At 30.7% G+C, this 26,024-nt stretch overlaps 1 protein-coding gene across 14 annotated transcripts in view; it reads left to right on the forward strand.

Moving 5' to 3' along the window:
• Window positions 1-26,024, forward strand: part of LOC107447376 (coiled-coil domain-containing protein AGAP005037) — a 759,443-nt gene that overhangs the window by 689,051 nt on the left and 44,368 nt on the right. For all 14 annotated transcript variants that reach the window (XM_071184692.2, XM_071184693.2, XM_071184694.2 and 11 more), the window contains 3 exons: window positions 12,763-12,961; window positions 13,134-13,281; window positions 19,284-19,458. In XM_071184692.2, the coding sequence (XP_071040793.1) occupies window positions 12,763-12,961; window positions 13,134-13,281; window positions 19,284-19,458 (522 nt within the window). The remainder of the gene's footprint in view (window positions 1-12,762; window positions 12,962-13,133; window positions 13,282-19,283; window positions 19,459-26,024) is intronic.

The following is a 26,024-nucleotide window of genomic DNA, read 5'->3' on the forward strand; positions in this document are numbered from 1 at the left end:
AAAACTTAAATTTCAATAATATCTAACCTATTACTCATGAAAACTGAACCTACATCAAGAACTGGTCTGAAGCATCCACCATATCTATTTTGAATATTTCCTTTCAGGCATTTCCATTTATATAGAAAATTGAAATTTAAGAAGCATACAATATCCCGAAGTGTGCTTACGTCATCGTAAACAAGTTTCCTTTTTTATCGCAAAATACATTCAATACTGTTATTTGTAGAGGGCCGATGCAAAACAGTTTTTATATGCTCCAAATCGAATAGACGCTCTTTCGGAGTTCTAGAATTCTTGAGCATTCAGTTGAAGCTTCATGACTTCATAGGTCTAGATTCCGTGACAAACAATCATTGAGAGAGAACATTTTCTTGGCTTCACGATGCACGCGCGCACACTGAAGCTTTTTGCAGTTCATAAGTGTATTTCTTTTTTCTTTTTTTTATTTTATTTACTGAATCTTGAACTCTTCCTCGGATATTCGTTTTGTTGGATATCCTCCCAACGTTTACATTCCATCTAATTTATTAAATGCACGTGTTTAGATGTAATTTATCATATACTGGAGAAAAAGTGATTTTTTTTCTCTGTTCTATGATTTAGCTTGTTTTTTAGATAACAAGAAAAAGGATTAGAAGATCTTTTTTTCGATGCCAAATTAAAAAAGAAAGTTCAATGATCTGTTCATATACTTTTTTTACTGTGCATACATCATTAATATATTCTATTAAAATTAAAGTTTAAATCAATATGATAAATGCTTTTTTTTTATATCTAGACCAATTAAGTCTTGTTAAAAACTTTCATATGAACTAATTAGAATTTTTAATTTCAAATCTTTAAGTTTAGAATTTTTAAATTTTTAGTACAAAATTAAACTTAATTGTAAGTATAAAATTAAACTTAATTGTATAAAATTAAACTTAATTGTAATTGTTCTAAAAAAATGTAAAAATATGTAATTTATGTATAGCTGCTTTATGATTTTTGTCTGCCTAAGTTCTGACGTGCTTTGCACAAAAAATGATCTGCTCTTTCAAAACAATTTTCTAGATATTTCGTAATCATCGTGTGTGTTGATGAATTTAAAATACACATATTTATAGTTTACAAATATGAGCTATTATAGACGTAGCTTTCAAATTTTAACTTTAAACAAAATAGAATTTTCTTTTTTGCTTTTCTTAATAACTAAAACATATTAATATGTGTAAATATGTGTCAATTTGAACGGAAAAAAAACATCTTGTAAATTCCTTCGACTTAGTTACATATTCGCACTTCTATAAAAAATAAATCCATCACTGTATTAAATAAATGTAGATGAAATAGCAATGATACAGCGTCTAATATCTGATTTTAGGGCTTGTATTTTCATATGCTTTTTGGTGACAATCTTTAGCTATAATATTAAAAAAAAAATCCAGAAAATGAAGGTTGAAGCCAAAGGCGTTAAAAACCTCTTTCAAGACTGCCAATGTTTCTGACCAACGAAGAAAAAAAGGGTATCGAAAAATTTAGTCTAATGCCTGGAATCTAAAAGTGAAACACAAAGTGTTGCAATTGTATTGTTTCATACATAATTGCATTATGTCTACTCTCTTATTAAGAATTTTGATATTGATTTTTAAAAAAAGCTGTATTTGTTTCAATTTAAGTAAGAGTTGTAGTAATTGTTAAGTTGTCAAATACTGTTACAAATTTTGAATCATGTTGAACCATAATATTGAACCTAAGTTCAACCATATTATTTATCAATTTTAACTCTTATACCAGAGACATTAAGTTTGTAAGAAATTGTAGCGTATCTACCACTACAAAAATATAGTTACAGTTCACTAGTATGTAAGGCATGTTAACTCGATTCTATGTTGGGGTACCTTTTCTTAGATGAAGGTTGACATAGTCGATATCTACTCACTCCACATTGGTGACCTCCGGACGCCTATCTTGACAGTAAAGCCCCACTTAGATCTGAACACACCTACTTCGATGGATGGTCCACTTTAAAACAGTTGACTTGCTACTTGTGACATTATCCACCTCCTCGCACTGTTGCTACTTAATCTCGTCTCGATCACGCACAACGTCCATCGGCCTGCATACACGCGACTGCTAACGGCATCACAGGAGCGACAACGACCGTGATCTTAATACAGCTCTCCAGGCTTCTCACAAAAACAGCAATAAATCAACTAGTGGTATTCGTGCATCGAAATCTATCACAGATATAATTCTGGTGGAGGAGTACTGTAGCATATCTACCGCTGCAAAAATATAATTAAGTTGATATTGTCGAAAGCTACTATCCCTACAAAATACATAAAGTGTTATGGATCAAGGTACAAATAATATGGTTCAACAAATATCATCCTCCTTTTTTCAGAAAGTTTTGTAAAAAGTTTACACATATACATTTATTACAATCAGAAAGCTTCTTGACCCTGGCCAATTTGGATTCCGCACTGGAAGAGGAACTGACGATGCTATCTATGAGGCCGTATCTTTTGTGGAGGAAGCAAAGAAAGAGAAGAAACATACCATCGGGGTGGCTCTGGACATTGACAACGCTTTTAATAACGCAAATTGGAAAACTTTAAAAAATGAGCTTAACAAATTGGAATTGCCCGATAATCTAGTTAGAGTGATATTTGATTTTTTAAAGGATAGAGAGGTTATCTATAGAGATGAAGAGGGCAATGATATCTTCAAACGAAATATTAATATGGGAGTTCCTCAGGGCTCGTCACTTGGCCCGGTGCTTTGGTTGATTTATGTTAATTCAATTTTTAGCTTTTTTTATGGAATCAATTTTAGCCAGTTTAATGATGTGAAAGTTGAAGATTGCCGTATTATTGCTTTTGCGGACGATATATTGTTGTTATTGAGACATCCAATTCTTTATCGCTTTGACCAATTGGCCACCTTCTGTCTCTCCGAACTGTCATCCTGGGCTCATAATAATAATCTTAAATTTAGTGATAACAAAACACAATGTATAACCTTTCCAAAAACCAAGAAGACAATAAGGAGGTTACCAAATATTAAGATGAGTTATCAGCATACACAATCTATTAAGCAGGTGCAAGTTCTTAAATATCTAGGAATTCTCTTTGACCCAGGATTGACTTGGATAGCTCACTTGAATCACGTTAAGGAGAGAGTTGGTAAATTTAATAATTTGATTAAGAGGGTGGCCAGGGCAACTTGGGGCCTGAAACCAAAAATTTTAAAGATTATCTACCAGAGAGCAACGGAGAGAATCATACTTTATGCCGCCAGTGTCTGGTATCGTAACACTACTAGAATTAACGATAAAATTAATGCCATTCAAAGAACATCCTTAATAGTGATTACAAGGGCCTATTCAACAACTAGCACTGAGGCTCTCCAGATACTGGCGGGGGTGAAACCCATTCATTTAAGAATTATTGTATAAAGAGGTTAAGATGGAATTACAGAATTGAGGAATACGACCGTAATATTCAAGAAATTCTAAGAGCAACGATACTCGAGAAACCAGATATTAATATTCACCCTTCTCTTTATAAATCCGTCCCCTTTGGTGGATTGACCCCAACTAACAAGGGAATTGAGATTTTTACGGACGGCTCGCGGATGGAGGTTGCCGATGCTATGAATAATACCTCTGAACATAGAACAGGAATGGGAATGATAGTCAGGAGAGATGGAAAACTCATTCTGGCAACCTCCATCAGACTGAGCAATAACTGCAGTGATGATGGCAATTAACACTGCTTTACAATGGCTTGCAAATAACCAATATCCCAATGCAACTATTTACTCTGATTCGCTCCTTGTTGCAAGCTTTAAAAAATCCTAAACCCGATTCCGAATTGGTAGAAAACACCAAACAAATCTGGAAAAATAATATTCTTCTCGGATGGGAAAAAGCCCACATTGGTATTGAAGGCAACGAGGAGGCGGATCGAGTTGCTAAAAACGCCATCAGTCTCGGCAATGTTGACATTGAGGTCCCGAGCTCCACCGCTCAAGTCAAAACATTGGTCAAAGGCTATAATCTCATGCGTTGGAAACAGGAGTGGCGGGATTCCGAGAAAGGCAGACAAACGTATAAGTTTATTAAGGATCCTAATATTAGTAGACTTCAGGCGAATTTTTATTTTAATCAATTTCTTACGGGCCATGGAGTGTTCGGTGAGTATCAGAATAGATTTTTTAATAGAGCCCTTGATTGCAATTATTGTGGAGAAATTCAAAGCATTGATCATTTAATTTTATACTGTCCACGCTTCCGAACGCTCCGTGGAGAACATTTTAAAAATTTCAATCAAATTCAATGTTTTGCTAATTCGACCTGCAGGGGTATTATTAAATGTATCATAAAAAAGACACTTGAAGATATTTTGGGTGGTGACACTTAAGGATTCGGAACCCCGCACTCCAAATTGGGTGTCTCAAGCTTTTTTATGTGCGTTTATTGTTAATTTGATTGGTTTTATACCTGTGTGACTTGGTTTTGAGTCATGTTTTTAACTGCTAGTTTTTTTTTCCCAATTTGTTCTTAATGTAATATTTCACTTTTACTTATTCCTTTTATATGATCGGTTTTATTCATGTTTGACTTGGTTTTGGGTCATGTTTCAACTGTAAATTTTATTCCAGTTTGTTCCTTATGTAATCTTTTACTTGCTTTTACCCCAATCTTGCTTTTACCACGCACGATATGGATGTTTTATTCACTTTTATGTATATATTGTTTTTACTCTTTTAATTATGATCTTTGCGATTTTCAATGTGTTGGCTGGATTTGGGGTCATGTTTTTAACTGTTGTTCGCTTGTGTTTTATTCTTTTTATTCTTTTTGTTGATATAATTTCTGATGTTTTGTGTAAGTTTTATGTGTGTTGTATGTATCTACTCTCGCATGCCCTTAAATAGGGCGGGGCGAGATACAAATAAACATATACATTTATTTAGTTGAAGCATTTGCGCGCATACATGAACCTATACATCAATAATCATATGATTTATCAAAATAATTTTAAAATACTGTAACGGAAACAAAAGTAATGTGTAACATTTATCTTCTAAGAAACAAATGTGAATTTGAAATTTTTCACCATAGTTTTTATAATATTTATTAAACAAAATAATCCTTAAACGTTATTTCAAAAATGTTCTTATTATATTATATTTAAAAACTAAATTTCCTTACTAAATAGAAATGAATTCTCCCTTTCCGTAGCTTTACTTTTAATTCTAATCCTAAACATTATGACCTCATATATATCTACCCTAAAATCTCGAAAGTGTAAGCATAGTTTGCATAACATTCAGTAAATATAGTAGTCCTTAAACGTTATTTCAAAAATGTTCCTATTACATTAAAGTTAAAAAACAAATTTCCTTGCTAAACAAAGGCAAATTCTCCCTTCTATAACTTTACTTTTAATCTACTCCTAAACATTAAAACCTCATATAAATCTACTCTAAAATTCCGGAAACTGTATTCATAGTTTACTTAATATTTGCTTTACATTATAACCTCAAACAAATCTACCCTAGAATTCGTTAACTGTAATCATAGTTTGCATAGCATTAAGTAAATATAGTAATCCTTAAACGTTGTTTCAAAATTTTTCTTGTTACATTATAGGTGATAAAAATAACTTTCCTTACTAAACAAAAACAAATTCTCCCTTCTATAACTTTACTTTTAATCTACTCCTAAACAACATAAACTCATATAAATCTACTCTAAAATTCCGGAAACTGTATTCATAGTTTACTTAATATTTGCTTTACATTATAACCTCAAACAAATTTACCCTAGAATTCCGTTAACTGCAATCATAGTTTGCATAGCATTAAGTAAATATAGTAGTCCTTAAACGTTGTTTCAAAATTTTTCTTGTTATATAGGTGATAAAAATAACTTTCTTTACTAAACAAAAGCAAATTCTCCTTTCCGTAGTTTTATTTTAATTTACACCTAAACATTATAACCTCATATAAATCTACTATAAAATTCCGGAAACTGTATTCATAGTTTACTTAATATTTGCATAACATTATAACCTCAAATAGATCTACCCAGAATTCCGTTAGCTGTAATCATAGTTTGCATAGTATTAAGTAAATATGGCAGACCTTAAACATTATTTTTAAAAAAACTTCTTGTTACATTATAGGTGATAAAAATAATTTTCCTTACTAAACAAAAGCAAATTTTTCTTTCAGTAGCTTTATTTTTAATTCTAATCCTAAACATTAAAATCTCATATAAATCGACGCTAGAATTCCGAAAACAGTAGTCATATTTTGCATAGCATTTACTAAATAAATTAATCCTTAAACGTTATTTCTGAAATGTCCTCGTTACATTACAGTTAAAAATAAATTTCCATATTAAACTTAAAAAAAATGCTTCCTTTTCGTAGCTTTACTTTTAATTCTATCCTTAATATGCTACTCTGGTTGCATTTATAATTAGAATAACTAAAACTCTACTTTTAAAAACCAAAACGAGATAAATATTTGCTCCTCAGTTAGCATTCTTTCTTTCCATTGATATTTAAAATCTAAATCTCCCTTTCCTTGTGTCGAATAATATTTTTAACCACTACGGTTAAGTAAAATCTTACTGAATCCTTCAAACAAATTGCGATGTTAGTATATTTCTGAAGTATAAATATAACTCATTTCCCTGTAAACTTCTCATTACACTTCACGCCTTTCCCCCTTCCTCTACTTGCAACCTATTCCCCATTTAAGTCTCAGGAGATTTCGGTTTTCCCTTTCTTGTTCTTTAATTTGCAAAATTCCCTATCTGAATACTCCCCATCACTACGCGTAACCTCAAATACTCCGAAAACTACACACTGGAAGAGGTTAATGACTTATTACTTCCACAGCTCAGTACACGTTGCTATGACAACGCTCTCCACATTCTCTTAGAAAGGGAAGAGAATGAAAAATTAAACTAGGTTACTACGGTTATTGTCTTTTCCTAAATTCTTCTGTGTCCGTTTACTCTATAAGCCACAGGGAAGAAGCGTTACTGTAAAATGTCTGCCGTTTGGGCTGTCGCCTTAGGGGGTATTAAGCAACCCTTAGAGCCCCCCCCCCCCCTTTAACAAACCCCTCTTGTACAAGATAGAAAGAACAGAAAATGCTAAGTGTGAGGAAAACTTTAATAACTTATTATAGGATTATAAAATTTGAATCTCGCAGTGGACTAGACAGTTAAGGTGATTTAGGTTGCTTATACTTCGAGATTAATTTCCTCCTCATCTTATTTACATGTTCAGAACTGTCTATTCTATCTTTTAAGCTCAAAGATTGAACGTCAGGCCCTTCTGTCGCTTATTTATAGATTTTCTCTTTAATTACTGGACTTTCTAAGACTCGATTAATTACTAAAAGGATTATCCCTTTGGATTTATTACTTAAAACCTATGTGGTTATTATATCATTCTTTGATATTCAGCTATTGGGGTTATTTGCTGCAATTTATAATGCAGTTTCAGGAAATTAATTGCAACATATAAAGCGATTAATATTTTAATATGTGCTCATGGTTGGAATTTTGGTCATGTGCACAACTTTTCAACCTCGGCAATTGCTTATGACCTTAAAACTGATGGAGGTCAAGAGCAAGATGGTTGAAAAATTTCTTTTTACTTGATGTTAGTAATTTAATATCGATTATTATAATTACAATTTTAGCAATTTTATATTTTTTTAAAATGTCATTGTTTTATATCACTAAGGTAAGAAAAAACTGATTAAGATCACGTTTTATACTTTTAACGAAAATTCAAGTCACAACACCAAGAAGTGAAATGTTTCTAAAATAATAATAATACAAAATATTAAAAGAATTCATAAGTTTCTATGATTTTTCTCATACATTGACTAAAAGCAGTCATATAAACTGCAAATTGTTTTAGTTTTTAAAAAGTGATAGGCACTATGTGATAATACACACTGTGTAGATAATTATGCATATTTTAGAACTTGACAAATGCTTAAAACTTAGTAAAATATATTTTGTTATTATATTATTAATTATCATATTATTTATTATTATATTATTTATTATTATATGATTTATTATTATATTATTTAGTATTATATTATTTATTATTATATTATTTATTATTATATTATTTAGTATTATATTATTTATTATTGTATTATTTATTATTATATCATTTATTATTATATTATTTATTATTATATATTTCAAAGTTTTGTATAAAATTTGTGTATTTGTTTACTAAATTAAGGCAATAAATGACGTAAGAAATAAATTTGGTTTTATCTTTTGAAAAGTGACAAGTGAAACAATTAAAGTCGTAAATATCTAAATTTAAACTTAATTATATACGAATTAGGTATGTTTCTAAACCAACTTATAAAACCACATTATGGCAACATGATTATTTTTAAAACATTTAATGTTTAATATCCATCCAATCATATATTCATCAGTTTAGAAAATGTCCATCATTATCATTTTTTTATTATCCGTCATCTTGAAATGCATAATTTAAATAAAATAAAATATTCCTTTCACAGAAATTAGCTCACAATTTTTACTACCTTTTTTTAATTCCTTAATAATATATTATCAAAAAATACAAATTATAATTACATTCATTATCTCGATTTCCATACATTTGGAAAAATTTAAAAATCCTTTTTTTACCAACTTTTGTCTTTAGTTTTTTACAGATTTTGAAAAAATATAATTTCTATGAAGTATGAAATATATAATGATAAATACGTAATTACGTGATTAAAAGCTTCATTTTAATCAGGTTATGAATTCGCTTCAAAACTATATAAAATAACAGGCCACAGGTTTCAAGCAATCAAAACCAGACTCCCATTTTCCAGACTTGCCAGACGAGAAGTCACAAAAAAAGCATAGATATTTATTTAATACAATGCTATTACAAAAACTGCTTGGAATTTGCTGTTTTAAAGGAATAGAAGTGCAGTGTTTCTTTTTAAAATTGCAGCGATAATCAGTCGTTTAATCGGAGGCTTATTAACGATCCGATTTAGGCAGTAACATAAGCATCGAGTAAGAGTAATTTTACCCCCAAAAAATCCAACACCATTTGGCTGCAGCCAATTTTATTGTACTATGCCTTATTTTAAAACATTGTATAAAATGTGATAGAAATTGTACCATCGGTTCAAATTCTAATATGAAATTCGACATTCAATACAATTTCTCTAGCATTTATATGTCTCCTAGTCAAAGCTGTTTTTTCTTTTAAGAGCAATCAGTGCACAATTATTTATAACATAAGCAGGGGTCTGTTTAGAAGAAATTTGGGTCCGTTAACGGACCCTTCACAAAATATCTTTTCATAAAAACGGACCCTTCACAAAATATTTTGACTCAAAAACGGACCCTTCACAAAATGATCTTTCTTTTAATCGGACCCTTCACAAATTTGTTTATCTTCATTATTATTTTATTAATCGAATAAACCCTTTCCAGGGCAGAAAACAAGAAAGATAGATGTAAACGAATTTAGTTTTGTCTTCGGCAGACGGTTCTTCCATCATTCGTCCGAAATTAATATTCTGCTTTCAGCAGCATAAGCTAAATATCAAATATTTGTATGTTGCATCTCTAATTTAGAAGCAGCAATTGTTGTTTATTTTTTAAAATTTAATTTTTTTAATTATAATTTTACAGTGTTGAGCATAATCTTGTATGTCTTTACAACTTAAAAACTCCTTGAAAAAGTTTTTTTTGCAATAACGGACCCTATTTGCACGCATTCATAAAAGCGGACCCTGGTTAAAAGAATGTGAGTAATTTTTTCACAATATCACGAAAAACGGACCTTTCACAAAATGTCTGGACAGACCCCTGATAGGCATTGAGTAAGAGTAATTTTACCCCCAAAAAATTTAACACCATTTGACTGCAGCCAATTTTATTGTACTATGCCATATTTTTAAGCGTTGTATAAAATGTGATCGAAATTATGCCATTGATTCTAAATCTAATATGAAATTCGACATTCAATACAATTTCTCTAGCATTTATATGTCTCCTAGACAAAGCTGTTTTTCCCTTTAAGAGCATTCAGTGCACAATTATTTGTTTCCTCGAGAACTATCACAGAACTATAGATAATGTGAAGAAGGAATGCATTGCCTCTTTGACCCTAAAGGTCTTTCTGGAATGGAGGCGGTAATCCGATTTTCCGATGCCATTCTAAATTGGTTTTCAATTTTCCTTTAATCATGTCGTAATTGGATTTTGACAACGATTGAAAAGGTGGTATTGAAAACTTGAAAGGATGAAATCTAATTACTGGAAAATATTCTCTCTCTCTTTTTTTTAAAGTTTATTTTTGGCAACTATGTTATTTGATTTTGATGTATTCTGTCTGTTATTGTCATGATAGTTCGTGCGTAAATTTGAGCGACTTATTTATAGATTCTAATAAAATCTTTCATCTTTTTTTTTAATGTTGTTTACATTGACATTTTGAAAATACTTAAGTAGATCATAAGAAAAAGCATTGTTAAAGTTTACGTATTTTTGCAATTCTTTGATTCTTTTAGAAACAGATAGCATTTCCGATTTTTTTTCATTTCAATTTTATTTTCTATTGATCAGGTCTATCTATTCTATTTGATCAGGTCTATTTGATTTTCATGTATTAAAAATGAATAGACCCTGTTATTGTCATTATAGTTCATGCATGAATGTAAGCTAATGATTATTTCCTATCAGTTAATATTTTATGGATACTAATAAAATCTTTTTTCTTATTTAGTTTTATTAGCATTGACTTTTCAAAAATACTTTTATAATCAGTATAGAAGAAAAAGCATTGTTGAAATTTACTTATTTTCTTTGTATTCATTTATTTTTTTTAGAAACAAATAGCATCGCCGCTTTTTCATGTCACCTTGTTTGAAACCATTTATAATGTTTTTGAGATGTTTCATTGACTTGAATAATAGAGTTTATTAATTATTGCAGAAAGATCACTATTTTATATTTTATTATTTTAAAAAATGAAAACAAAGTTTTAGTAATTTCAAGCAAAAAAATGGAAAATTTTGAAATAAAACTTTTTTTTCTTCCGTTGCTATTTTCTTCGTTAAAACCGTAATCAAATGAAAGGTAATGATAATTTGAATTAAAATAAAAAAATTTATCCAAAATAATCAACTACAAATTTTTTGCCCACGCAATAGTATAAAATAGAAATAATAGTTTACAATAGGCGTAATATTTTGTTGTTTTTCAAACGCCATTTTAAGATACACCATCGTAATTATGCTAAAATTAAACGTTAGTATACCAAGTAGCAACCAAATTTATTTTATAAACACTTAAATCGAAACAATTGTTAGCAATAGATGTAATATTTTACTGGTCCTTAAACCCCACTTTAAGATGCATCGTCGTAATTATGCTAGAATTAAATTGTACTTTTAAGAAAAGTGTATGGTAGGTATAGATTATTAATTTTTCATGTATTTGAACAATGAAGAAAATAGTGTCGGTAGTAAGATTTCCAAAAGCAAGTTAATATACTTTACTTCTACATTCTTCTGTGTTAGTTTTGTTTTGTGTACTTCACTTCCATGCTTTACTTACTCAACTTCTTGAGTGTGCCAAATCCTCACCAAATGATATATTTTATCTACTGTTTTAGGTAATAACACGAAAGATTTTATAAGAGCTTTAAAAAACCTGGAACTTATTGTTAGTTGCTTGCTTTAATCTTCATCTGAAAGAAAGTTACAAAAATGTTTATTCGAATTATTGTTAACGTTATTTAAACGTAAGATTTTAAAAAGTATAAAATCAATTTATTGAAATCACTTTACAGAGTGTCTACAAACATTAAGTTGTAGAAATTAAACTTCAACATCAAGTCAAGAAATTAAAATCAGAAAGTTTGACAAGACGTGTATCAGACGTAATAGCACAACATTTTGACCTCAGACGCATCATACTTTCGGCCATACATTGTAAAACAAAAAGAGCATAATTATTGAAACAATAATAAAAAAATAGGGTGAAATGTAACCGATAAGAACTGACGTAATACTCGTAAACACTATCTAATAAAGATGGAAGACAAACATTCTTTGGCAGCTGCTTTTAATTCAGTGTTGTCGCCCTGCTGATCGGTGGGTAAGGTCTTCGTTTAACACAGGCTGGGTCGGGATTCGCTTCCCTAGTGTTTCGTTAGATACCAGACCGAAATGCACCAAAGCAAACACAATCGAATTGTCTTAATATAGTTCGGAATCTAACCAATGTCTCCGACAGTTAAATAACTGAAAAAGTCTCTCATGATTGGATGATTGGGGATCGTGGTGGAGATCAGGTGATCACTGAACTTTGCTCTTCAATTAAAATTGTGTTACTATAGTGCACGCATTCGGCAGTATTAATATATAGATAATTCCAGTATTGTTACATTATTAAATAAGTAATGTTATATTTCATTTGCATTGGTCGTACTCAATAGTATCTATCGTACTCAATAGTATATAGATAATCAGATGGTATTTCTCAAATGTGTATTAAAAGAAGTTGCTAAGTGTTTGCATGTTGATTTCAGTTAAAAGGCTTTCGATGGCTTTCACCGTCTCTTCTCTTTAAAAAAATGGCGATCCACAAATTGTTGCGCATTCTTTTTTATCTATGATGTCATACTTTATTGTTTTATATGCTCCAGGTTTCTTAATGTGCATGTTTATTGCTTGCAGGTCTCGTGTTTCTGCAATACCAGAGCGAGACTAAGAGGGCGCTGTTGCCGAATGAAATCACATCTATGGACACTGTGAGGGCTCTCTTCGTACGTTCATTTCCCAAGCAATTGACTATGGAGTATCTCGACTCACCTCACATCCGGGTCTACATCCACGACCCCGCGAAAGACATGTTTTACGAGCTCGAAGACCTCAGGTGAGTTACATCTTAGGATTTACGTACTTGAACTTTTTTTATTTGATTCTAGATAAGCATACAACCGTTCGTAAATCTGTTATTTTAATTTGAACATGATTGGTATTGATATATTTGGACTTGAATGAAAAAATATTTTAAAAACTAAATGATGGTGTTATCCGTTTGGCAGGGACATTCGTGACCGATCTGTTCTGAGGATCTACGAACAAGACGTGAACGGTGGTGGTGTCTACAGCACGTATGATCAAGATCTCAGCTACTTCTCTGAACCCGAATTCGACTCCGAATATCAGCATCAGCACATTCACAGGAGCAAGGTAAGACAAGCTTTTGTGAACAAATCTTAATACCCAATCGTACGATTAAGCATTAGAGAATAGACATGGAATACTTCTATAACACAAAAATCATCATAACATATAGTATACTAAACATATTAAACTTTTTACTCGAACATGGATGTATGCTTTATAACATTAATACTTATGTCCCTTCGAAATCTAATGGTAGGTCAGTCGGTTTGATTTTCTTATGTTTTATCCAGATCTTGTTCTTGAGATAGTATTAATTGTAGACGATATTGTGAAACTTAAACAATTCTTTTACTCTACTGTTTGACTTGATTCAGTTTCTGGTGCTGTTTCTAATGACACTGAGACAAGCCAATCTCACCAGTCGTTGGCTTTTTTCGCGAATTACGTAAGGAAGGCTTGCCTTTCGTTTGTCAAGAGAGCAATGCAACGGTAAAAGTAAGTCTTAGCTCAAAAAACCACAGACGGATTGCAGCACCAGTCATTCGCGAGGCTATTTTTGCAATTTAGATATAGATCTGAAGGAGAAAGAAATTTTTTTCAGATTCCTGTACCCATGGTACTGCTTAATGACCGACCGCAAAACTTCCGACTCCACAGATTTTACAACCACTTATACACTCTGTGGGTAGAACCCCGGCCCCTCCGAACCACAGTCCGATTGGAAACCACGGCCCTACAGTTTCTGATAAAATCAGAAAATGAGTTTTACTTCTTATTAAACCTTGATCAGTATCAAATGTTAGCTTTTCTTTATCCCTCCTCTATTTCGATCGTTTAGCCATCGCAACTATTTTTAGGAACATTATACCTCTCTATAAAAGTTCTGACTTTTGCTTTGACTTACATTTTTTTTTTCGTGAATTAAAATTTAGCTTAACTACATTTAGCCTTAAAGCGCTTTTCAGCTAGAAATTGCTGTGCAAATCTGGTGACCTGACTGACTGAGCAACTGAGCATAGTTTTTCTTCTGTGTCTACTCTAGAATAATACTTAATCGCACATGGTATTATAACTTCCTACCATTTAGTTTTCAGTTGGCAATCCGATTAGTTTAAATTATTATTTATAAATTGGAGCGTTCCAACTAAGAAAAAATATTAAATTTTAAAATAACAAGTTTATAATTTGATGCAAAATATTTATTTAATCCAAAAGTATTTTTTTTATTTCCAATGAGCTGCACAATCGGTCTTGCCGATGAGCAGACCTAGTGCGTTCTCTAGAGGTGGTATCCACTCTTTCAGGACCACCACAATGGGTGACATACCGTTGAGCATGTTAATTTAGACGTCTAGTTTCTGCCACACTAGAGGGCAGCACCGAGGCTCTATTTGGATGCTGAAGTGTACTATGAATTTAATTTTGCCGGAAATGCCAACTGCCAATAAGGCACTCCAGGGATCTTTTACATGCCGCATAATCATATGACATGGCCGCTAAGGATTTTCTGCATCCCGAAAATCCGGTGTCTGGGTCGGGGATCGAACCCGCAGACTTGGGCTCAGAAGGCGACGACAAACCAGCTGCGCCACCCAACCACAATTAATCCAAAAGTACGCATGTTAGAATTATATATGGAACACCTTGTCGATTCTTACATCAACCTTGCTATGATCATGGTTTCGTATAATCGTTAATGGATCTCAGTTTCAAAATATCCAATATCTTCCTTCAAAGTTTAAAATGCAATGTGCTTGTTGACTTAAACTAATACTTTAACAAAATTTAATTGATTAGAATCGGCGAAACCAGAGAAAGGAATTTATGAGGCAATAAATAGCTATTCAAGGGATTCTATCCACCATTACCCAAACGGAAAATTACATGACTAGAAATTCTAAGGAAAAATTCATCCAATTAAGACTCCAGCCAAACCAATATTCATTCAAAAACAATGACTCGTTTACCAGTGTGTTGTACCACGTATTTGCGAATATTACATTTTTTAACTTTAATTTTTATTGTTAGCTCATTCTCTATCAAGAAAACTGTTAAAAATTATATCATGGTCCTTTTAGCCCACGAGCAGAATTATATCAAAACTAAATAATTAAAAAGTGTTGCGTCAAAAATTGACTTCCCTGCATGTGGTATCACTGAAAAATAAAAAGCTTAAGTTGAATAATACCAATGGATGATCAAATAAAAAAGTTTTAAATATTATAATTCATATTTAAACAATAAAAAAATATATATTTTAGACAATCTATTTAAATATCATTTATAAGGCGCTGTTATCGGACATTAAAGCATGTGACTTCGATCATCGTATCAATTGTGAAGTTTCTGAAATAAAAAGCTTATACTCAGAAATTATAAAAAACTAGGAGGCTCCGCCCCCTGCTTTCTAACGCTCGCCAACCCCCGAGAATTGCTACGCAATCCTATGTGGTTCACGCCGTGAACCATGACTCGCTGCGCTCGCTCGCCAATGAACACAATGTTCTAGCACAAAGACATAGTATATTATCATCAAAAACATAGTATTGTACTTACGTAGATGAATTCTATCAATGTTCTTATTGGCTTTTAAAAAAGTATAGGGAAAAATATACTTGAAGGTGCCCCTTGGCGAAATTGGCGACTTATGTTTGGAACCATACTTGTTTGCCCGGAACGCCGTTGTAACTCACAAACAGGACATTTATATCTATTACTAATTAAACCTTCATTCATACACCATTCAATCACTGTTTTTTTTCATTGTTATTAAAATCGTACAGAAACTTAAGATTTATCTTATTGACAGTATTCATTTTTAGTACCAGAAGCAAAAATAACCTTACCAGTCGGTATCCAAAGTAGAAGTAACGGATCTCTGAAATTCATTTAAAAACAACGCTAAATTCTAAATTAATCAGAATCACGATTAAAACCTAAACCAATCAGAATCACGATTGATTTTCAGCATCGCCCAGCTTGGCGATCAATCGCGATCACAACTTGGCGGGGGCACCCTCAAGTATAGTCTACCCAAAGTATATTAGCTATTTAAATTGTACATGGTGAAAAAATCAAAACATTAGCTAAATGAGAAACATATTAGCAAAATAAATTATCAAATATTGCAGTTACTCACCTAAATTCAACTAAATGTGTATAATAAATTAGTTAATGCTATAAATTCTGAAAGTTTTAGAAAAAAAATTTATTATTTAAAAATATAAACTTTAAACCCTAACTTTTCCTTGTGAGATAATAACCCTCAAAAAGTCTTTCATTTTCAAGAACACAAAAATTTGTTTTATCGCCAAATGAATTATTTCTTGGTGATCAGCATTATTGAAGCATTATCTATATTAATTAACTTTTGTGATTAAGTACATAACATTTTAGAACAAAATAAGGAAGTTTTACATACAATAAATTAAAATGCATGGCTGTTAGCATTACCCGAGAAATATCACGTGGTGGTCGCCATGCTGCATTTCTAATCGGGGAGTTTTGATTTTGGCAGTTTCCCTTGCCTACTGCCAATAGAAGTTTCAATTAAATTTTTTCCAAAAAACATTTTCTTCTGCAAAGCTCTAAGAAATTAACACTAAGCATTTAGAATTTCTTTGAAAACACAATTATAAATTTGGCATCTTGGAGCAATTACTGAAAGACTTGACAGGCTAACTCTTGACAGGCCAACATAAAGTTGTCCATGACTAAAAACTTGTTTAGTCAATACTAAACTGATTTTCTCAAAAGTCTGACCTTGTGACTTATTTATAGTCATAGAGAAGGCCAACCTAATTAATTCCTAATTGAGTTTAAATGAAATATTATCATGTTTTTAGGGCATGAATCTGAATTGAACAACCTGATAATGCTCACTTTGGTTATTGTTTCCGTTTTTAAAAGCGCTATATGTTGAGCCACCTCATGTGACATTTGCCATGTGACATTTTTAGGAGCAATCATTGGTCGATTTTCTAACGTTGCCATTCGGGGAGTTGTAATGAGGCTTTTTTTTGGTGCCGTGTAAGAGAAATATATATATATAGATAAATGAATAAAAGTGATTACTTTTAATAAATTGATTGATTTTTTAATATTTATGACGCGTGGTCGGATGTACAAATGCGCGGTTTTATCGTCATAACATATCCTTACATATCATCGGAGCAATAGCAATCGTACTCAATTAAAAATTAGATTTTTTTTCAATTTAAATGTAATAAGTTTGCTTAACATTATTTAAGAAACGCGATCGTAACAAGACAAATGTTGAGTAATCTCCCCTAAGTTCTTAATTGGATTTTTCAACAGACTTCACTTTCTTGCAAACATAAGTTTTCATCACTATTTTGGACACCTATATATTATGTTGATTAAATATGCTGAGTGAAATGCTAGAAATACACTTTTATTATTGTTTACGAATATCAGTAACTGAGCATTGCTATCACATCCTCTTTTATCAAAACTTTTAAACATTGATTCACGATAAACTTGTATAATTTACTAAAAGGTAATGCTGCAAATACAATTAATAAGTTTTAAACGAATGTCATTGCAAAACTCTTGTTGATTTTTGCATTTTTCTTCCCTAAATGAGTTGAAAAAGTTTCGTTGCACCACAATACCGTTCTCATTTGCTACAACTTTGGTACGTAAACCGATTCTCGGGAAAGATTCTTTTCTCACACTAAGATTGGTTTAACATGTTAAGTTTGCAACACATTTAATGGGGCAAACGTTCTCATTTTGCACTACTTTAATACAACATTCTAGTATTCAACAGCACATTTAATGGCTCAAACGCACTATTTTATTACAACGTTCTAGTATAATGGTTCAACAACAAATTTAATGGGTCAAACGTTCTTATTTTGTACTATTTTAATACAACAATATAGTATTCAACAGCGCATTTAATAGCTCAAGCTCACTATTTTATTACAACATTCTAGTACAATGGTTCAACAACACATTTAATGGGTCAAACGTTCTCATTTTGTACTATTTTAATGCAACATTCTAGTATTCGACAGCACATTTAATTGCTCAAACGTACTATTTTATTGCAACATTCTGGTATAATGGTTCAACAACACATTTAATGGGTCAAACGTTCTCATTTTGTACTATTTTAATGCAACATTCTAGTATTCGACAGCACATTTAATGGCTCAAACGTACTATTTTATTGCAACATTCTAGTAAAATGGTTCAACAACACATTTAATGGGTCAAACGTTCTCATTTTGTACTATTTTAATGCAACATTCTAGTATTCGACAGCACATTTAATGTGCGGTTTATTTCTTACACAATTTGCGATTCAACATTTAAGAATGCAAGTGATTACTGAAGGCTGTAGATCATTTAGCCGCAGAGCGTTGCCGGGAGTGCACCACGAGGAGGTAGATCTATGTGGGGCCCTTCATGGACACACTGAATCCTCAAGATATTGGGAAGCAAGAGAACTTTTAAGGCAATGACATCGGTCTTCTTTCTTTGTTATCCTACGTACATTTGTATTCGTTATTTATTTCATCTTTCTATTTGTACCTTTTGCCTTGTCATTGGAAATATTAAAAAAAAATTTAAAAAAAAACATTTAAGAATGCAGCAAATTTAAATGTAATTGTAGTTAAACGTTCCACTAATAGTGGTCGAACATCACATTCAATTTTAAAAGTAAATTTTTCTAGAAAACTTTTAAATTTCTTGTATGAACAACTTAAACGGAACAAAGAAATTACACAAAAAGTGTGAATAATATTGAATAAACACAATTAAAAACAGCGCGCACAGGTGTCTTATGGAATGACAGCCATTTTCAACATGGAGACATAAATCAACAACATCTCCATTCTCAGTCGATCAAACACAGACGTCTCGTTTCTTTTTAAGTGAAGCCGAAAAGCATTTAGCAAAAGTAACTGCCTTCTTCGAAACAGTCTCGCAAAAATAAAGTTCAGAAAAAAATTAACAGAAGACGTAAACGATTTTCATTTCCGGAATGTGCTATTTGTCCTCCTGACTCACTTTAACCTCACTTTCTATTTCAGGCTTCCAAAGCTCCGTTGCCGCCAGCCATCGGGTACTACGGGACTTTGCCAGCTCAGTATCTACCTGCCAATAGAACCCAGACTTTGCCACACAGCGCCTCCATGAGAACTTACTCCCCCTCCCATGTAGCGGCAGCTGACCGCCAAAAGTCCCAAACTATGGCCCCCGGAGGAGGTAATTAAAAAAATTAAATTTTAAAATTTTAAATTTGTGAGATTTTTTTGACACTGTGGGCGAGTGTTGGATTTAATTCATGTCTAGTGAAACGAATGAGAGAGAAGAAAGTATTTCCCCGTCACCTGAAGGTCAGTACATTTTCTAATTCGATGTCTGATTCAATTTAGAATGATCTTTGATTAGATAATTAAAATTTTATGGGATATTTGCTTAATTAGAATTTTTACATAAGTATTATTGGTATTTCCTATTTTAATCTCTGGTTTAACTTCGAATGATATTCGATTAGATTATCAAAATTTTCTGGAATTTTTTTTTTCATTTGTATTTTTAGTTCGATTATACAGTTGAAATTTACTAGTTTTTTTTTTTTGTTTGTTTGTTTTTTTTTGTTAATTTACATCTTTAGTTGGCATTTTCTAATTCCATGTATGGTTTAGTTTAGAATAGTATTCGATTAGAGAAGAGAATAGTATTCGAGTAATCGGTTAGAGAATTAAATTTTTTAAGAGTTTTTATTTAATTTTATTTTTAGCCAGCTAACACCATTTTCTAACTCAATATCCGGTTTTAATTTAAAATGGTTTTTTAATTTAACAATTAAAACTTTCTGCAATTTTTATTTAATTGACAATTTTAATTAGCTATCATTGAAATGGAAGTATGAGTTTCTAGTTTTGCGTTATTTTATTTCTAATGATGTTCGAAAAAAATAATGGGAAGTTTTTTTCTAGATCTGAATTAATCTTTTACTAATTTAATAATTTTTATTTGTTATCTTACCTTACACAAAATTAATTACTGAAATGCAATAATTGCGCAAAATTTTGTTAATCTAGCTTAAATATTTATGGAGATATGAAAATTTTTTATTTAAAAAAAAAACTAATTTTTTGTCTTACGGTTTTTTTTACTATAATTTTAAAAAGATTAACAAAAGTTTTGGAGCAATTTAAAATTAATTAATAAATTATTGTTCCAAAATTTGAGAAAAATTTGTTTAAAACTGCGAAAGATATGAGTAATTAAAGTAGTTCTTTTATACTGTGCATGCGTGGGAAAAATTTTAAAAAAAATTTTACATAATTTTATAGTGAATCGTATTTAGCAACTAATAAAAAAAAGTCGGATTAGAATATCTTAAAAATTTAAAAAGTTTCAAGCAATTTTCTAAGTAGTTTTCGTACTCTTTAAAAGAAAGTTCAAAGTGATAAAGAGTTTTCCACAAATTTTATTTTAAACTAAACAAGATTTATTAAAAACGAAGTCGGAATTGTTGGGGATCAGCCCTCATGAAAATATCTTTTCTTCTGCATGTTTTCTTTCCTTATACAATCATATTTCGGTGTATAAACCTTTATTGTAAGGTATTATCGTTTGTTATTTAATTTTGTTTTGCGATGCAAAATAATATTTGTGGAAAGCCCCTTATCATTTTGAGTCTCTAGCAAATGCAAAAACTACTTAGAAAATTACTTGAAACTTTTTAAATTTTGAAGTTATTCAAATTGGGTTTTTTTTTCATTATATGCCAAGTACGATTCACTACAAAATTATGAAAATTATGTTAAATCTTTTCCTCGCATGCGCAGTATAAAAGAAATACTAAATTGCTCTAAAATTTATTGTTTAATTTTATTGAATATTTTTGAAGTTATAGCAAAAAAGTAAGATGAAAAAATTTGTTTTTTTTTATAAAAATGTCCATATCTCCATAAACATTTAAGCTAGATTTAAGAAACCAAACTAATAGTTACAAGTTGCAAATTTGTTGCTACATTTTTTGGCATAGGGTGCTCCAAAAATATTATTTTCGGTTTGTAATTTAATGCCGGTTTTTCAAACCTCTAAAAATTTTAAACTTCATTAATAAGTGGGAGAAATTGCATAATCTAAACACTTCTGAAATTATAAAATGATTCTTTTAGTATTTCTGTAAAAATATGAAAAAAATGTATTAGTATAGAAATGTTTCCATTATTTTGTCCAACCCCTGTATATTTGTTTTTATGAAATAGCAAGTATTTAATTTACTTTTTAAAGTTGTTTTTTAATAATTTCGCTTTTTTTATCCATGAAACTTATAAATTATGCCTCGCACCTTTGCTTGATTTCTCTGTCATAAGTTTTATAAGCCTGTGATGCCAGAATAGGTATTACATATTTTTTAACTTAACTTATTACATTACTTGAACTTATTTTTTAATCATTATTAATTGAATTATATTTAAATTAAAACAATTAGTTAATTTTTATTAATATTTATAATAAGCGAACATAAAATATTTTATTCTTTTCTTATCGATCAATGTGACGGCTAATTTTTATTTCAATACTAATGCAGACTCTTTAATTAACTGTCTCGCCTAATCGAAAACAAAAATCTATTTATTATCTCTTTATTATTAATTTCTAACCGCAAATATGTTTCAATTATGTGGTTATTCTAATTCTCACAGTCTTGTAGGCGATTCGCTATCGCCAAAGTATTTTCAAACCAATTATTGATTATGGGAGGTTGACTTTGTTATCTTTCGATAATTCGTCAACCTTGGATGTCTTCTCCATGCTATTATTGCCACTTTAACAAATTGCTATTCTGCTGGGATTTCCTTAAAAATATAGGTTATAATTTTTCAAAAAAAATTTTGCAAATAAATATATGAATATGATATTGTTACACTACCTAAAATTAAAACTATATTTGAGCTGCTATGTAATTATGAATATTAAAAAGATCAAACTCCTACTAATTCATATCAGCTGCGTATGTGATCAGTTCATTTTGAGAACTCCAAAGTTGCTATTTTTTAAACTTACTGAAATTACTCTTTGGTAAAGAAACGCAATGTTATTTTTTAACTAATTTTTAACTGTCGAAAATTTACTTAAAATGAAACATGCAGAAATAATAAAATGATAAATAACTTCGTACCAAAAATAAAGATGACGAAACAACGAGAGAGTACATTGAACTAAATGAAATAGTTGGTAAAATATGTTGGCCCATCACTACTATCTTCACGCCTGATTATGTTTTGGCTCAGTTAATTTTACACATCATTTATTTTCTTGGAAGCCTACATTTAACTTGAGCAACTATTTATTGCAACATTTTATATTTGGCTCACATTTTACAAGCATACCAAATACTTAAAAAGCATAATAAATTTTCTAATATTCTTTTCCGTAACTGAGCATTGTTCTAAAATAAATTTGGTTGGCATTAGATCATAGCACATCTTTTGCATTTTATGTTGATTTGTTGACGAGAGCATATTGTACTTCATGACTGATATTACTTAAAATATTGCACTTTTTTGTTATGAGCTTGTACAAGGTAAACACTAAAATGTCTTGCATATACTGTAAAAAAATTCCTGAAAAATTACGATAAAAAGTCATTCATAATCTGTAACAATATGCTACTTTTCTTTCTTTATAAGACAAGGTAACTAATATTGGCTATTCACTATAATCTAACAGTTTAAGTTTAATATTTTTATTTCAGTTTAAGTACGAGAGTAACTTTAAAAAATCACTACAATATTCCGAATAAGAGCCAGGTGGCTCTATCCTGAGTGGTATACAGATCGTGCGTTAGAATCCCCTTACCGTTAGCATAATTGTAAAAGGTTTTCTTGGTTTTCCTCTCCGTGTAATGGTTAGTTCAACCAAAAGGACTTGACAAAGACTAGTTTATCTCAATGCATGGTTCAGGAATTTCTTTGTCTTCTGGTTTGTGTTCAAAATCAGATGTTGAACACTGTTAATCGTAAACCGAAAAATGGGTTGGCTGTTCAACACATGTTAAAAAAAATTTTTAATATTTCAAATAGAATGTTGTTAAATGTCTATAAACACATATTTCACTGTTTCGATATTGAATTTTTTAATAACAGTTTCAATAAATTTCATCAATTAAATAAAGTTCCTTAATTGTACTTTAATTAGGCTTTGATTTAAATAAGACCGCAATTGATTTTATTAACATTGCTTTTAAAATTTAATAACTAATTTTTAAACGAAGAGCAATGAACTAATATTAATGCTTGATAAAAACAGAATTTCAATGTTAAGAAATGACGATGAAACATTATTTTTAATATTTTTATAAAAAAAATTTTCAAGATTTTTTTCTAATGTATTTGGCGAAATTTCTTCCTCCCCCATGTCTCTGATTTTAAATATAAAAAGAAAAACAAAATGGTGGTTCAACGAAGTTCTAAATATATAATTGCGATCGTTGTAACTTATTAATGCCTAAACATCACTTTTAAATGGCAATTTAAAACGGCATCATAAGCTCAGAGAAATAATTTTTTCACCATAAATTAATATTTCACTATTTGAAGAAAACTCTCAGATGTTTCATTTTGATTATTCAGCTATTTCGAAGTTGTACTTTGATATTTTTAACAACCGTTTCGTAATGGAATTCCGTAATTATATCTTCGAAACATAAACTCTCAAATATTTGGTGAAATTGCTACCTTATTTGTATGTTATTAAATGTTTTTATCAACTAATTTATTGTCTAATTTAATAAAATATTTTTTATCTAATTTTAAAATATTCCGCATTGAGAAGAAGATATAAATGTTAATGAACTCGCTTTTCAAGCAATCGTTCAGGGTTCGATACCAGGCGATGACTGAGTACACTCTTCTTATTGCATGTATTTTTTTTAATCGGTTGTGTTACTCACGAGTGCACAACCTATGGAGCACAAAAGTTTCAGCTTGACCCCTAAACTGCCTTAAAAATTAATAAGAATATAAAAGGAAAAAAATAGAATTTGTATCATATTTTATCCATTCTCTGTAAGAATAAGTAACTGATCTGGTTAACAGCCTTTCTCAAAGTAATGTAATGTGAACATTTTCTTACGAAAGTTCTTTTTATGCAATAATTACAGTGGTAGCCGTGTGAAGCGTAATGACTTAATTTGTGCAGTCAACTAGAAAAGAAGAAATTGAAATTTCAAAATGCAATAAAATAATTAAGTTACAATTTAAAGATTACAACAGCAATTATCACATTTATCTATTATTGCACTAGTAACAATTTTTTTTCTGAATAAATTTAAAAGCTAAGTTTTATGACAAAACTAAATTTAAGTTACCTTTTATTCGTAATCCTACCTATTTACCATATTTTTCTTTGTAATTTAATAAGTAAATTTGTTTCTGCACCGAAGCAAAAAATTAATTATACATTGGTTACTCGTTTATCTTACTTTCAAATGAATTTTAAACTTTACCTGTATTTTTCATAATTGAACCTGCAGCGATTCCCCCCCCCATTACAATATGTAATAATCTCCCGATAAATAAAAATGATTGTGCATCTCTGATGTAACCTATATATTGAAATAAGTGTAATGTTTTTATGAAAGAAATCCGTATTTCCAAAAGAAGAGAGCAATTTCCTCAATTTGACGGAATGCTCGCTTGTTAAATTTTCCAGGAACCGGTTTCATCAAAGATGAATACAATTTTGTGAATTTGAATATACCTTTAACTTAAAATAAATGAAATTGTTTGTATCACTATGAATTAGTTTATTTATGCTTAACGAATCTATATTATATAAAACGCTTTTAAGTACGTGGTTATAAAATTTATGAAATTTCTTTTCGCGCTTTGGCATAAGCCTAAGGCAAAATTGCTGTTTCATTATTCCATGTTTTAAGTTGAATTATTTTTTGTTGAAAGTTAAATTTTATTTTCTTTAAGTTAAATTTTGTTATGGTTTAAATTATGCTTAATCTACGTACGGTGTATAATAATCTACGCAGAAGAAATAGCCGCCCTATTGAACCTCCAGAAGAAGAATATCTACGGAGAACAGTCAAAAATATTGCAGAAAGAGAGCGACTTTCAATTGAAACAATAAAAGAATGAAATTAGAGGAGATAGGTCAAGAATGCTGCCGATAGGCTCCGAGGCGTAAGAGCGCGTAGTGAAGGTCCTTTGTACAGAGAAACCAAATATGTATTAAACATTTTGTACAGAGAAAAGTTTCAAGAACTATTTATTCTTAACTTTAGTGTTCAAAAAAGTATACAAAGTATCCAATGAGCGAACGAAGCGAGCACTGATTGCGATGCAGTTCTCGGGGCTCTCGAGAGTTAGCGATCAGGGGCAACGCCTCCTATAACTGAAAGTATCAACATGGTTTCTGATTGGTAGTTCCATCAGACCACTATGAAGGTAAACTAGTTTACGAAAGAGCTATTCAAGAGAAAGTCCAGTAAAAATAAGCGGTAGCAAGTATATGTCTAAAAAAATTTTTAATTTATGAATATGATTGGTCTGTCTTATTTACAAATCAACCACTACAGATTCAATTCTGAAATATGTAAGATAAATTTCTCTCAATCACTTTTAAAATAGAATTTTGATTCATGCGCACAATTGGTTCACTTTTTTAATATTCTGCGCAGACTACTTGTTAAAAACCGTGCAGAGGCTTTCTGAGGACGGCAGCTATTTCAGCTATTGGATGTTTGTTTGCATTTTACATTGAATTCACGAATTCATTAACTTTTTTTTTAACTA

Source organism: Parasteatoda tepidariorum, chromosome 10, assembly GCF_982258835.1.
Source record: "Parasteatoda tepidariorum strain Cologne lab strain chromosome 10, Ptep-v5.0, whole genome shotgun sequence".
Taxonomy (NCBI): domain Eukaryota; kingdom Metazoa; phylum Arthropoda; class Arachnida; order Araneae; family Theridiidae; genus Parasteatoda; species Parasteatoda tepidariorum.